Here is a 13,342-nt window from a genome sequence, read left to right on the forward strand (position 1 = left end):
CTCTTCACTCTGTCCTCATTTGACTCCTTCCCACTCCCAATTGTTCCAGGAGTGAAACTTACTGATATCACTGATTCTCTCCTGTCTGGAGAATCTAGTGGGTCCATCTCAATATTTGCCTTACTTGAACTCTGTAGCATGTAGAACCTGTTAATCACTCTGGCTTCCTTCTGCCTTAGAATATTTCAAAATAAAGCTTTTCCTACTGCTCTAATGGCAGGTTACTAATATCTTCATCCTCTGCTCCCACACCGCTTACATGTAGAGTCTTCTCAAAACTGGTCTTCTCTCTCCAAATCCTCTATTAACTATAAAATCAGGTTGCTTCTTTCTAATCCTGCTGCAACTGCCTTAATTCAGATCCTCCTTATTTGTCTCTAGTATGTGGTTTCTTTCTACAAGTTTCCTTGCTACTATCCTGCCCCTCTGCTCCTAATCTATTCTTCAGTGTTACTGAATTGACTTTAAAACAAATTTGATCGTGGCAGTGCCCTCCTGACAATTTCAGTGATTCATTTTACCTGTAATACTCAAACTCTCGAGTAAGGCCCCACACTATCTCACCTCCCGGCCTAGAGTCTAGGAAGCCGTAGTGCTTCAGAACATTCACCTGCCTTGCTCCACCACTTCTCTGCCTGGCTACCTCCTGCCCATCCTTCCAGCGCAGCACAAACCTCCCTGCTTTCTGCACCCCGACCCACCCCTGCATCGGGCGGGACATGACCCTCGGGTGGCTCCACGGTCCGGGACAGTAAGCACTCGCGTTCAGCAGCACCCCTCCTCAAAGCGAGACCTGCCAAGGCGGCAGCAGTCTCGAGACCGACTTCTCCGAGACCGCTAGCCAGGCACGGCACCGCACTCAGGTTCAGCAAACGGTGGCCAAATCAATGACAGAAAAGGGAAAACAAAAGAGTGCCTTCCTTTCCTGGCCCTGTTCCCACCCAGCTGTGGGCCTCTCATATTTTCCGAAGGTTTAGGGAAAGAGGCGAAAGAACCAGCAGCGCCTTTGCTGCACGGAGAGAACTAAGGGGCTAGAAGCCGGGTGCCGAGAATGCGGCCGGAGTGCGCAGCCGCATGGCCCTGGCCCCGCCCCCGAGGTGCGCTCTCTTTTCCCCCGGCGCATGCCGCCTACGTCTCAGCGTCTTCTCCGCTTCCAAGCGCCAATACGCGACCCGGAAGCTGTACTTGTGACGCTTCTTTCCCTCTCCCACAATACCTCGCGCTCTTCCTTTCCATCCCGGGCCCGGCAGAGTAAGTATGGGTGATGCGTCCTGGCTTTAGGAATCTGGTTCCATCCTCGCTCGGGATTGTGCTGACCGGGACAGCGAGATTTCTCGTAGGCCGGCCCGGAACTCCGCGTTCCGGGGGTTCGGGAATCTGCGCTGTTGAGGGGCTCCGGTAGCCTGAGAGACTGGCCAGGCTTAGGGGAGCCGAGCCTGCAGGAGTTTCCGGGGCGGGAGCAGCTGAGGGGCGCGGGTGCTTTGGCCGGTGGGTGACCGGCTTGGCTTTTGCCCATACCTGGGGCTTCAGATGCCTGGCCGAACCCTCTGCACCTGGACGCGCCCCGAGGGTGGCAGCGTGAGGCCGGGCTCGGGAGGGAGGACTTGGCTTGTGCTGGTCCCGCTCTGCTCTGAACTTCCTTGTCGCTGGGTTTAGATGGCTCCCGCGAAGAAGGGTGGCGAGAAGAAGAAGGGCCGTTCTGCCATCAACGAGGTAGTGACCAGAGAATACACCATCAACATTCACAAGCGCATCCATGGAGTGTGAGTATCCCTGCAGTCGGGCCCGGTGCCTTGCAGGTCGGGGGACCCGAGCTCATGCGTCTGGTTGTCGCTCGGAGGTCTGTCTAGTTGTCGAAAAGCCAGATGGTGTTGAAATCGGTTATTTTTCCTTTGGAAACCCAAATCTGTATTCCATGGCCCCTGTTTAAGGTTTATAAGGTTTTAGTGTGTAATCCTCGGAGGGTAAAGGCTGGAAACACGAGATTGAATAATGGTTTCTGGGAGAGCCAGTTGAGGGGAAGTAGGTGATGGTAAAAACATTTCACTTGGTGATTTGTAAACTGAGTGAACCTGGCCGGGCTAAAGGGTAAAAGACGTGTAAAGGAAGGAAAGCAAGCTTGTGAAAATGTCTCTAGACCCAGTAAAGCTAACATATTAACTAAAAAGCTGTGTCCAGCCCAGAAAGTGAACAATTAAAGATTATTTTATATCTTAGATCCTGACCCCCACACAAATACGTACTAGTACTGGTAGAGTGGTAATACTAGAAAAACAGAGTGTTGTTAGAGAATGTGTCAGTGGAGTTATAGGGCAATGTTTGTGCAAAGGACACATGGCTATTTTGGATTTGTGATGTACGAGAATATTGAGAATGATTTTGAGTGTTGTCGTTTTGGTGTTTTTGTCTAGGGTTTGGTTTTCAGTCCTTAAGCTTAGTGAGTTGTCTCCCTTCTGCATATATGCTTACTGAATGAAGACCAAATCTTTTCTTGAATACTGTTTATTTTTTAAAGGTAGAATACTAATTTTTAAAACCTATATCCACAAGCAAGCCCATTTCCCCCCATAGCACATATGTATATTTCCTATTTGACTTCACTACATTCTTGTAAAGAAAGAGTAATCTTAAGCTAAAAAAGAATTACTTTGGTTCAGAATCTATAGCCCCAGTTTGCAAAAACTTTCTCAAGTAGTTCTGCCAAGGTTCTAACTGGATAGGATTCTCCAGTCTCAACTTGGACTTTTAAGTAATTTTTCCTTAATTCTAAAGTTCACAAAGTGTTTCCATAGATAAAAGACCCCAAAAGCAATACAGAATTGAAATGAGAAGGTGACTCGTCTAGATTCTCAGGCATTGAGGTAGTATTTTTACACTGATCTTTACATAAAAACAACATTGAAATAAGTTGGGAAGTTGTTTGGCTTTTAAGTCTCATCTGCTTTCTGTGCTGTAGTTCATTGGCAATCTTTCTCAAAGTTAAAATAAGACAACATACTAATGTGGAGCCTGTTAGTGCCTGAACACAAATTTTGGTTAGCATGTTAGCTATAGCAGTCCAGCCAAACAGCTGGTCAGGTTAAAAATAGAACTTCAGAATCAAGACCAAATTTTTTAATTGAACTGCCTGTAGACTTTCACATTGGAGCCCCTTATTTTTGTCGCTTGCCAAAAGTCCTGCTCTTAAGGACCGAGTGTCTAAAGTTAGAATTTCGATATTAAGCTCCTCACAGTAATAGAGGAAAATGTTAGTGAAATTCGTGGGCTAAATTACAGTCCACGCCTTTGGGGGGGCGGGGAATCTTTTTAACTGGTTAAAGTAAGACCCACACAAATTCTGGTCTCCTTAACAACCATTCTGTAAAATGGTAACATATGACTGACAATCTAGAAACCAGAAACCTGGAGTGAGGTTGAGATTGGTTTAACTTGGCCCCCTGAAAGTCATGTACCAGGGCTGAGGGGTGGTTCTAAGTAGATTTGCGAGTTGGTAATGAGCTTTGGGGAAGGCCTAAGTGTGTGCAGAAACAAGACAGGAACATCCCTGTGTTCTGGCTAATATTGTCTTCAAACTGTCCGTGGCTGGAAGCAAAGTCCCTAACTGGACATTTTTGTCCCCCAAACCTCTTCAGCTGGAGAATTTGGTAGTAATTGGCCCGGAGGAAAGTAATGAGACCTGGCCAATTGGTAACCCTGCTTCCCATCTCCTAATTTTGTATGCATATATCTCTGTTCAGTGAGAAGTACAGTACTCCACGGTATACCTACAGAATTCGCCTTCATCATTCCTCTTCCAGTCACATTCTTGCACACTGGAACATCAGGACCAGAATCAACAATAGAGAGGACCCCCAGAGTACCACTAAGTCATTAGAAATAAGTTTCTTAGACAATTATCATATCTCCCTGATACGAGGAAGTTGAGAGGCAAAGTGGAGGGTTTGAGGGGTAGGGAAGGAAATAATGAAATAAGATGGAATCAGGAGGGAGACAAACCATAGAAGACTCTTAATCTCACAAAACAAACTGAGGGTTGCCGGGGGAGGGGGGGAGAGAGGGTAGTTGGGTTATGGACATTGGGGAAGATACATGATATGGTGAGTGCTGTAACGCTGAACGTACAGTTTGCCAATAGTAAATACATATTCAGATAAGGGATATCATATCCCTTTTCTTTCACTGAATAGATCTTAAATAGCAGTGGACTTGAAAGGTGATGGGGAGGGACATTTGTTCTGTCTTTCTTTGAAACACTTGGAAGTCTGTCATGTTTTCTTCTGTGAGGTCTTTCTCAGAAAATGCAGGTAGTTCAGAAGTAAATGACCAAAGCCACGAATCTCTCTTTGTAGGATGCCAGCACTCCTGTGGCAAGTTTTTGTAAATGGCATCCAGTTCAAGAATCAAAGTGACTTCCCTTTCTGGTGTTCCATTCAAGGCCAGTCAGCCTCTGAATCCTCTGAGCAGGGAGATCCTGATACCTGCTGTAATGTAATTCCTGGGGGCGTGCAAATCAGTAGAGGCCCCGGGAAGGAATTTGAAGAGTCTGAGAGATTTTTGTTCTCTTTCCTTACTAGCCTGGAATTCCAAGCCATGCCTTCCAAGGCTTTTAGCTAAGGGAGATGATTTTAGTTTAGTCGAGGCAAACCAATACCTTTAAATTTTTCTTTGTTGTTTTCCTGAAGTAGACTCTTCACTAGTGATTGATGGGGTCACTTACGTTAATATTATGAATGCATGAGGGAGAATGTTTATTTAACAGATGGAATACAGAATATTTTAGTTTTTTCATTCACTCTAACTGGACTCCTGAGATAGTCACTGTTTGAGAATTAATAGTGGGAGCCACCGTAGAAAGATTGTGCATAAGGGGGGTTATTGGCAGCCCTGGATTTCTTTTGTGAACAGTGCCATTGCAGCAACTTCTTCAGTCTCATGGAAGGGTAGTGTTTTGATGTGGTTATTGGTGTTTTTAATAGCAAATGTTACACAGCAAAACAGTCTGTTGAGGCACCCAAGGGTGGAACAAAATTTCTTGCCCTATACTGGGCATTCTCTTATCTCAGGAAAAATTTTTTTTTTTTTTTTGAAGATTTATTTATTTATTTGACAGACAGAGATCACAGGTAGGCAAAGAGACAGGCAGAGAGAGAGAGGAGGAAGCAGACTTCCGTCAAGCAGAGAGAGCCCTATGCAGGACTTGATCCCAGGACCCTGAGATCATGACCTGAGCTGAAGGCAGAGACTTGATCCACTGAGCTACCCAGGTGCCCTAGGAAAGCTAATTTTATGAGGGATTTAAATATGTGGTAGTACCCGCATTGGGCCTGGTACTTGACTGCATTTCCATGTGTGAGCCAAGGAACATTGTGTGCGGTGTCTCACCTGGGGTCCCTGAGGATGGCTTCTGGGCCAAAAATCCTGTGCCTTTGTGCATTAATGCTGCTAGGGAGTAACCACGTTTCCTTCCTTAGTATAGGGAACATATCAAGCACTTAATTGAGTATTAGGCACAGTCCTGGACTCTTTGCAGATTGATCAGGAAATTGAAGACCCTATCTTTCTAGTTTACTTAGTAGGAAATTTAGAAACGAAATGGTAAAAAGTGCCAGGCAGAACGTCAGTCACTGGGTGAAGTGGCGTGCTGTTTTAAAGTCCACACAGATGATGGGACGTTTGAAAAGTGTAGGTGTGAAACAAGTTTTTCAGGCACTTTGTGCTTTATTATAAAACCCCCAGGTGAAGACCTGAATCCTTTGGCCATTTCTTAGTCCTCCGTGATAGGTAACAATTGATAGTTTATTCTTTATTTTTCTGTGGAAATGTTCTATTCATTTTACTTCCAAAGAGTCCACAGTATTATGCTTTTCTTATTGCTCCTCTAGCTGCTGACTTTGTGGTTCTTCCTCATGTCCTCTTTTTAAAGATTTATTTACTTGAAAGAGAGCAAGCGGGGTGGGGGTAGGGGGAGTGCAAAGGGAGAAAGAATGATAAGCAGACTCCATCCTGAGCATGGAGCCCAGTGCGGGGCTCCATCTCATGACCTGAGCCAAAAGTAAGAATCGGATGCTTAACTGACTGTGCCACCCAGGTGCCCACCCTCACATCCTCTTGATCCTCTTTCCAACATTCTGTTAATGTTGATGAATCCTGGGACTCTTCCATCTATGCTTGGTAATAATAAGTAGTCTTAAGGCCTCAAACATAAAACTACTGTTCATTTGGGTATTTAGGCATCACACACCAAACTCCTAGCGTTCATCTTTATCCCTGACTTTCCCAACACTTGAGGCTTTCCCTGTGTTAGTCATTGTCAAGTGAGTGTGTCCTGTTGGCTCTCCCTTCCAGTTTTACCAATCGCACTGGTCCCACTACCGTTCTGTCTCACTTGAATTGTTAAGAGTTAGCAGCTCCCTGCTCCTGGTTCCCTCCTTCACCCTCAAACACCTGGTCCATTTTCAAACCCTCCCGGCTTCCCATCTTATTCAGATTCTAGAAGCCCAACTTCTTGCTCTGATTCCACAAGCTGGCTACTTACTTTGAAATCATACCAGGCATGTACCTGATTCAGGATAGCTGGTTTTATTTTTACTCTTTCCTTCTGCCTGAATGCTTTTCTCACAGATGCCTAAATGGCTGCTCTCATGATCTGCACATCTTGACTCCAGTATCATCTTGGCCATTTATTTAAACCTGCATTCCCTTTCCCTGATGCTCCCTCTCTCTCTTCCCCTGGTTTATTTTTCTCTGTAGTACTTGCTACTGTCTCATACATTCCATGTATCACCTACATGAGCTACCTGAATAATTGGATTTTGTCTGTTGGACCTACTGCTATTATTTCAGGCACCTTTTATTTCTAGATGGTCAAGTGTTTAAGTGAATGAACTGAGTTTGCTTGACAGGTTCTAGAAATAGCAAGGAGGTTGAGGGTAGAGCAAAGGGAATGGGAGGCTAAGAAGAGGTGGAGTGGGGTGGGAAGGCAGTCATCTTTCATAAACATGTGAAGTCACTGAAAGTTTTAGAGCAGATTTAACTCTAACATGCTCTGTGTGTTACTTACATTGGATTTCATAAAATTCACTCCACCTAACAAAAGTAGAGTACCTAGTATGTGCCAGGCCCCACATTGGGTTACAGAGATGAAAGGTTGACTTGGCCCCTTCTTTGACCTTCACAGTCTTAGGTGGTAGGACACCTTTTTAGACCGGGGTCTTTCCCCACATCCCAAGAAATAGCCATCACTTGTCCAAATGGTTGAAGCCTATAGTGAATTTGTTGCTTTTTCACATTGTTTAACTAAAAACATGAAATTCAAATTACTTTATGTACCCTCATGTAAAACAACAAGTACTTAAGAGTTGGAACAGACATGAATTAATGACGTGCTGACACATGCCAAGAGCTTCATTGCATTAACTCTTGTTGAGAGGAAATGTGTACAATGTTAGGCTCACCCCTATTCTTTAAGCCAAGACCAAGTTAATGATGAACCTTTGAATGAGTATTGAATGATGCTCAAAAACTTGCCATCTCTTAAGATGTAACAGTATTTTGAAGTGAAGACACTTTCATAGTATGTATGTTTTATGTTCAAGCATATCCAATCATTAGCATTTCTTAGGATCAACTACAGAGCTTCTTTCCCACATCACTAAAAGTGGATTGTGCATTTTCTATGTCCCTAGTATTAATACTGGCTGCTGGGCATTATACTGTGGTGTAAAAGGGATTATTCCTATTTAAGGTTTGGCTTAGATTTTGTTTTATGAAAATAGGACAGAGCATGTTACATATTTTATTTAATTCATTTTTTTACTTTGACTCTCAGGGGTTTCAAGAAGCGTGCCCCTCGGGCACTCAAAGAGATCCGGAAATTTGCCATGAAGGAGATGGGAACTCCAGATGTGCGCATTGACACAAGGCTCAACAAAGCTGTCTGGGCCAAAGGAATAAGGTGCTAAAGCTATATGTTACATAATTTTTTTTTATAAAACTTTTTTATAATTACACTAGCTTTTAACCAATTCTACAATCTGTGTAAGTTCAGTAATTAGCTAATGCCTATGGAAGTATTTCTTTAAAATGTGATGATGGCTTCAAAGGGTGGGGTAGCATCTGCAGGAAAGCCCTTTGACGTGGTATTGGAACGGAGACCCAGATGATGGCGGAGCCAGCAGTGTGAGTGTTGCGTAAGAACATTGCACAGAGAACAGACTTGGTGTGAGCTGGGAACATGTTGGTGAAAGTAGAGAAGGTAGAGTAGAATAACAGGTTGGTGAAAGTAGAATAAGATTTGAACAGTCAGTGAGGATAGAGTTAGGAGATAGACCATGTGGCATCTTGTAGGTCATGGCAAAGAGATTGGATTGATCTCTAGACAAAATGGGAAATCATTGGCACAGTGTTTTGTTTTGTTTTGTTTTTTAACAGTAGGCAGTTTTGCCCACCCTCCCCTAGGGGGTGTTTTTGGTGTCATTTCTGGGGATTGCCACAGGTCAGGGGCTTTGCTATATATCCCAGCCCAGTTGTCAATAGTGTCAAGGTTGAGAAGTCCTGCTTACAAGCAGGGGTGTGGTTTTTGCTGTGGAGGATGATGTAAAGTGCTAGAGTAGACCTGGGTGATTTAGGAGGCTGGTGGAACTGTCTGCATCTGTGTAGTATTTCATCAGTAGGGTGAGAGGAGTCTGAGATTCAGCTTTACCGTGCTGGCATTGAGCATTCACACAGAGGAGTGTTTGATAAAGGAGTAGCCAACGAGGTCCCTTAAGATGATGGGGGAGGTGGGGAGTGGTGTCACAAAAGCCAAAAGGAGTCCTCTTAAGTTTTGGAACGCTTTGTGTCCTCAGACCAATATAAGAAGATAGGCCACAATAATGCCACTGTGGTTGAGTGAGAGGAGAGGCTTGTGTGTATAAGGTAGCGTAACTGAGCAGTCTTTAGTCTTCTGTATTGAATGTAGCCTGCAGAGTGGTGTTTCTGCAAATCAGCACTGATCATAGACAAATCCCCTAACAAAAATGGGGGTACTGGTGGAAAGAGGAGAAAGACCTAGCATGTTTGGGCCCATGTTTCTTCATAGATTATCAGCGGTTGCTGTCTGCTGAGACAGGTGTACATCCTGAGATGGTAGCATTTAACATCCATCTGTGGCTCTGTATATTTTCCAGGGGACTGGACCTGTAGTGCTTGAGCAGATTCAGATTCAGGACAGAGCATTAGAAGCATGTTACAGACGGGGGGCTAGGAGCTGTCAATACTGTTGGCAGCTGTTTTCTTGATAGGAGACATTGACTTTAGTGGCACATTCATATTTTTATTAGGAACGTTCCGTACCGCATCCGTGTGCGGTTGTCCAGAAAACGTAACGAGGATGAAGATTCTCCAAACAAGCTCTACACACTGGTCACCTATGTACCTGTCACCACTTTCAAAAGTAAGTTTTACTCCATCCTGCAAAGCTGTTTGGATTAAAAAAGCCATCCTTACCCCTTTGAAAACCCAAATTATATATCCTAAATACTTAATTGTGCTTCTGTATGCCCAGCATCCTTTTAATAAGGAAATGGCTAACAGGCATAATCAATAAACCTTTGTGTCACAGCGAGGAGAAGTGGAGGAGGATACAAAACAGGTTGATATTTGGATTGTAAAAAGTTCCCAAAATACTAGCTGAAACATTTTTTGCAATGTTCAGGCATGAAGTGTGGTATGGAAGTTGACTGGCCGTCTCTTCTTTTGCAGATCTACAGACAGTTAATGTGGATGAAAACTAATCGCTGATTGTCAAATAAAGGTATAAAACTGCTTTCTGTTCTGATTTTCCTTTTATAGTCTACAGTTGACTCTTTAAGAGCTTAGAGATTAGAGGCGCGGATTCCCACATAGTCAACTACCCAAAATTTACCGGTAAAGTTAGAGAAAAAAAATATTAAATCATGAGAAAATATATTTACTCTACACCCCCCCCCCCCCCCAAAAAATCCACATATAAGTGGACCCTCATGTAGTACAAGAGTCAACTGTAAGATCTCTGCAGTTCCCAATTACATAGGATCATTTGGAGAGCTTCTCCTAAATGGCATGCCTGTGCCCCTTCTCCCCAGCCCCTGGGGTTTCTGAGCATTTGGGTAGAGCCTAAGTAGGTTTTTGAAGGTGTTATGGAAGTGCCGCCTGGCCTGAGAAAACATTTTAGGTATCTGGGACATTGGAGGTATACTGTTAATGCTAGGGAACGTTTTTCTAGAGACTGGCATCTAGAACTCAATTAGCATTGGCCACTGTTCACATTCGAAATACTGAAGTGATGGAATTGATAGATTTAATGAAATAATATTTGGTAGTATATCCCTAAGCTGTTTGTATTAAGTATGCTTGTCTAAAGGTATAGAATAGTCTGATTTTTTGATGGGTAACCAGATTATGGCTTAGGTGTACAATTCATACTATATGTACAGCTTACCTTTTTGTAATGGCCCCTGAAGTGTTTTTAATCCCAATTTATATGGATCTGAATCACAGAGGGGGGAAAATCAGCTAAATTCAGCCTGAAAGCAAAGTGTCACAAGGATTAGATTTCTTTAGTGCTTATACCTCAATATACTGAATGCTGCTGGAGAGGTCCGTCCCTCTTTGAAGCCCCGGGGGTGAGGGTGGTACATAAGCATAGTGGGGGTTGAGGACCACCTACAGTGTATAGCACAGCTCAGGGAGAACAGACAAGGGAGTGGCAAGAGACCCTTCTAGACACAAGTATAAATTATAAGCAAGAACCAAGTCAATATAAAAATTTCTTTATTAAAAAACTTGGAGGCCAACATTGAAAGCATGGTGTTTGTACACATTTTTGGAAGGACAAAGTGAATACAACCAAATATATTAAAATGGTTTCAATTACCAGCATTGAAACAAAATTAGTGCAAAAAAGCCAAATACAATTGCACAGAGAGTGGCTCTTGGATCTTCAAAGTGAACTTGATATGTGACCTCTCCCATTATCCAAGTGAAAAATGAGAGCTTTTGTCTGGTTTAGTATACATCTGACTCTTCTATTCCATCTGAGAATGAAATCATACTAGCATCACAGCAGAAGTGCCCTGAAATCTCAGCAAATCTGATAAAAGTGAAATTTGCAAGTCACAGCATCAGGGGAATAAGGTATGGATACCCTATAGCTCTGGTAATATCCAACTAGTAATTCTCAAAAAATAAATAGAGATGCTTGAGTGTTGCATCAATTCCCCTGGCCACAGCTGTGACTGTCAGGTTGTTTATCCAGATACCCAACTTGTGTAAAATACACTCAGAATGATTTCGACTAAACTCTGGATTTTAGGGCTGACAACCCACAAAACTGTTCCGTGCTTTGGTATGGCAGACTCCCCTCCACAAACTGCTCTCTTGCTACAGGTTACCCAGCTTGAGTTCAGGTTGTGACTGGCGGCTCATTTCCAGAGTTTTGAGACTGTACTGATTGATCTTGGCATTTTCAAGTTTGGACTTAATATCCAGTGGCTTTTCAAAAAAGTTGACTAGTGACTGTTCAGTCAGAAGTGAAGCTAAAATATGTTCAAGGGACACAGTCCAGTCCCCTTCTGCCTCTTCAGGAAATGTCTGGGAGTCCTGGGTAGTTCTCCCCGGGCTGGCATCTGCAAAAACCGAGTCCTGCTCTGGAAAAAGAGCTGAAGCCTGCAGCTCCTCCCCACATTCCTGGGAGCAGCTTCCAGAGCTGCTACTTCGCTGCCCCACTTCCCCGATCTGCAGCAGCAGAGTGGTTACCGTGGCAATGGCTTGATATAAGTCATTTTCTTCTGGATCTTCATGAAACATACTGTACAGAGTCTTACAGAACTGGATAAATTCTCTCTGGAATTAAAAGTATATATGGCAGCATAACCAGGATGGAAGTAGAATGCATTTTTTTTTAGAACTCATACTAAATTCTTAGAGAAAACCACATCATACCATTAGAAGCAGATTATAAGGAAAGGTAGTTTAGCCCTTCTACTCGGAGAACAGACTACTAACAGTGACTCCAGGACTTTCACCACACACTCAGAAGTGGGCTCTTTGTCTATACAGCAACTATTCAGAAAGGTGTGCATCCTAGAGGACATGGGCACCCTTTAATCTTACAAATCAGTCTGTAGAGAGGGATCCAGAAGCTGTGGATATTTGTTTATAATGATCTTTAATCTTGGATTTACAATAGAAAAAAGTTGGAAATAGCTTAATACTGTGACTGACTAAATTAGAGCTTTTTCATCTGATAGGAATACGATGGGGTAACTAAAAACTGTAAAGTGAAATAATGAAAACAGTGGTGCCTGATGCATTTCCAAGTTGTATCCACACTGCTGCTCAATTGGAGAATTCCATATGTAATGCGATGGAAGACACTTCCAGTGGGATTTAGCTGTATATGCTGGGAATAGGGTCATGGTTGAGAACGGAGTTATAGGAGATCTCTCCATGATTTTGAAGTAAATGAAAGCAAGGTGTTAAGACAGCCTATTTTTTGTTTATAGCAAAAACTGGTATCACATATATCAAAATATTTGTACTGGTGACTCTGGGGGATGAGATTAGATTTGACTTTTTTTTTTCTTTTAATTGGGGCATAACTGACCAGCAGCTTTGAAATGTGACTATATCCAAGAGATAGCATGAAAATTTGAAACTTCCCAACACTTGAAAATTTCAGGAGGGTGTTAAGGCCACATGTACTGTGGTCAAAAAAGACCCAAGAAACACTGCATTGCTAAATTCCACTCTTGAAGGCTCACAGTACACATTAGCAGCAAACAGAATGAAATCCTTGAATAAAGGACCATTTCCAACTTGGATCCTACATTCCACAAACTTTGGGGGTAATCTTTTTCAAATAAAAACCTAGCATCAGGGGCACCTGGGTGGCTCAGTGGGTTAAAGCCTCTGCCTTTGGCTCAAGTCATGATCTCACAGTCCTGGGATACAACCCCACATCGTCAGGCTCGCTGTTCAGCAGGGAATCTTCCTCCTCTCTCTGCCTGCCTCTGTCTCTACCTGCCTCTCTGCCTACTTGTGATCTCTATCAAATAAATAAGTAAAATCTTTTAAAAAACAAAACAAAAACGTAGCACCATCAGGGCACTTAAATATAGTCTAGATACTGTTCAAAGGTTTCAAAGAGCTTTGCCAGTACTGTATATTATGGTACCAATGATTTTTAAGAAACTGAAGAGAGAATAGTAATCCCTTCTAAGGGAAGAATGCTGTGTCCTCAGTACCCTTCACCCCCAAAAGCTATCACCTCTAAGCAGTAAATCTTCATTGCAACCTAGGTGAATATAGGATGAGTAGGATA

General features: G+C 43.1%; 2 protein-coding genes across 10 annotated transcripts in view; one reads left to right on the forward strand and one right to left on the reverse strand.

The window, feature by feature from the left end:
* The first annotated feature begins 1,143 nt into the window (after nucleotides 1-1,143).
* On the forward strand, nucleotides 1,144-9,822 carry RPL31 (ribosomal protein L31). 2 transcript variants are annotated; one of them, XM_059407854.1, is made up of 5 exons: nucleotides 1,144-1,251; nucleotides 1,657-1,763; nucleotides 7,829-7,954; nucleotides 9,321-9,433; nucleotides 9,742-9,822. In XM_059407854.1, exons 2-5 carry the CDS (start codon nucleotides 1,657-1,659, stop codon nucleotides 9,771-9,773), a joined length of 378 nt encoding a protein of 125 aa, XP_059263837.1. In that variant the 5' UTR covers nucleotides 1,144-1,251; the 3' UTR covers nucleotides 9,774-9,822. The 2 variants fall into 2 exon arrangements, with proteins under 2 accessions (XP_059263837.1, XP_059263836.1); XM_059407853.1 differs by lacking the exon at nucleotides 1,144-1,251 and adding an exon at nucleotides 1,254-1,336.
* A 952-nt stretch (nucleotides 9,823-10,774) lies between these two features.
* TBC1D8 (TBC1 domain family member 8) overlaps nucleotides 10,775-13,342 on the reverse strand; it is a 104,117-nt gene continuing 101,549 nt past the window's right edge. For all 8 annotated transcript variants that reach the window (XM_059406278.1, XM_059406277.1, XM_059406276.1 and 5 more), the window contains one exon: nucleotides 10,775-11,862. In XM_059406278.1, coding sequence (XP_059262261.1) covers nucleotides 11,401-11,862 — 462 coding nt within the window. In that variant the 3' untranslated portion in view covers nucleotides 10,775-11,400. The remainder of the gene's footprint in view (nucleotides 11,863-13,342) is intronic.

This window comes from Mustela nigripes, chromosome 7 (assembly GCF_022355385.1).
Source record: "Mustela nigripes isolate SB6536 chromosome 7, MUSNIG.SB6536, whole genome shotgun sequence".
Lineage (NCBI taxonomy): Eukaryota > Metazoa > Chordata > Mammalia > Carnivora > Mustelidae > Mustela > Mustela nigripes.

What these genes read in the sequence shown, in the direction of transcription:
- RPL31 (XM_059407853.1), top strand. Translation starts at nt 1,265, where the DNA reads ATGCGTCCTGGCTTTAGGAATCTGGTTCCATCCTCGCTCGGGATTGTG. An exon ending in CCGGGACAGCGAGATTTCTC is followed by an intron (nt 1,337 to 1,656) that starts GTAGGCCGGCCC and finishes CGCTGGGTTTAG; the next exon opens with ATGGCTCCCGCGAAGAAGGG. An exon ending in ACCTGTCACCACTTTCAAAA is followed by an intron (nt 9,434 to 9,741) that starts GTAAGTTTTACT and finishes CTTCTTTTGCAG; the next exon opens with ATCTACAGACAGTTAATGTG.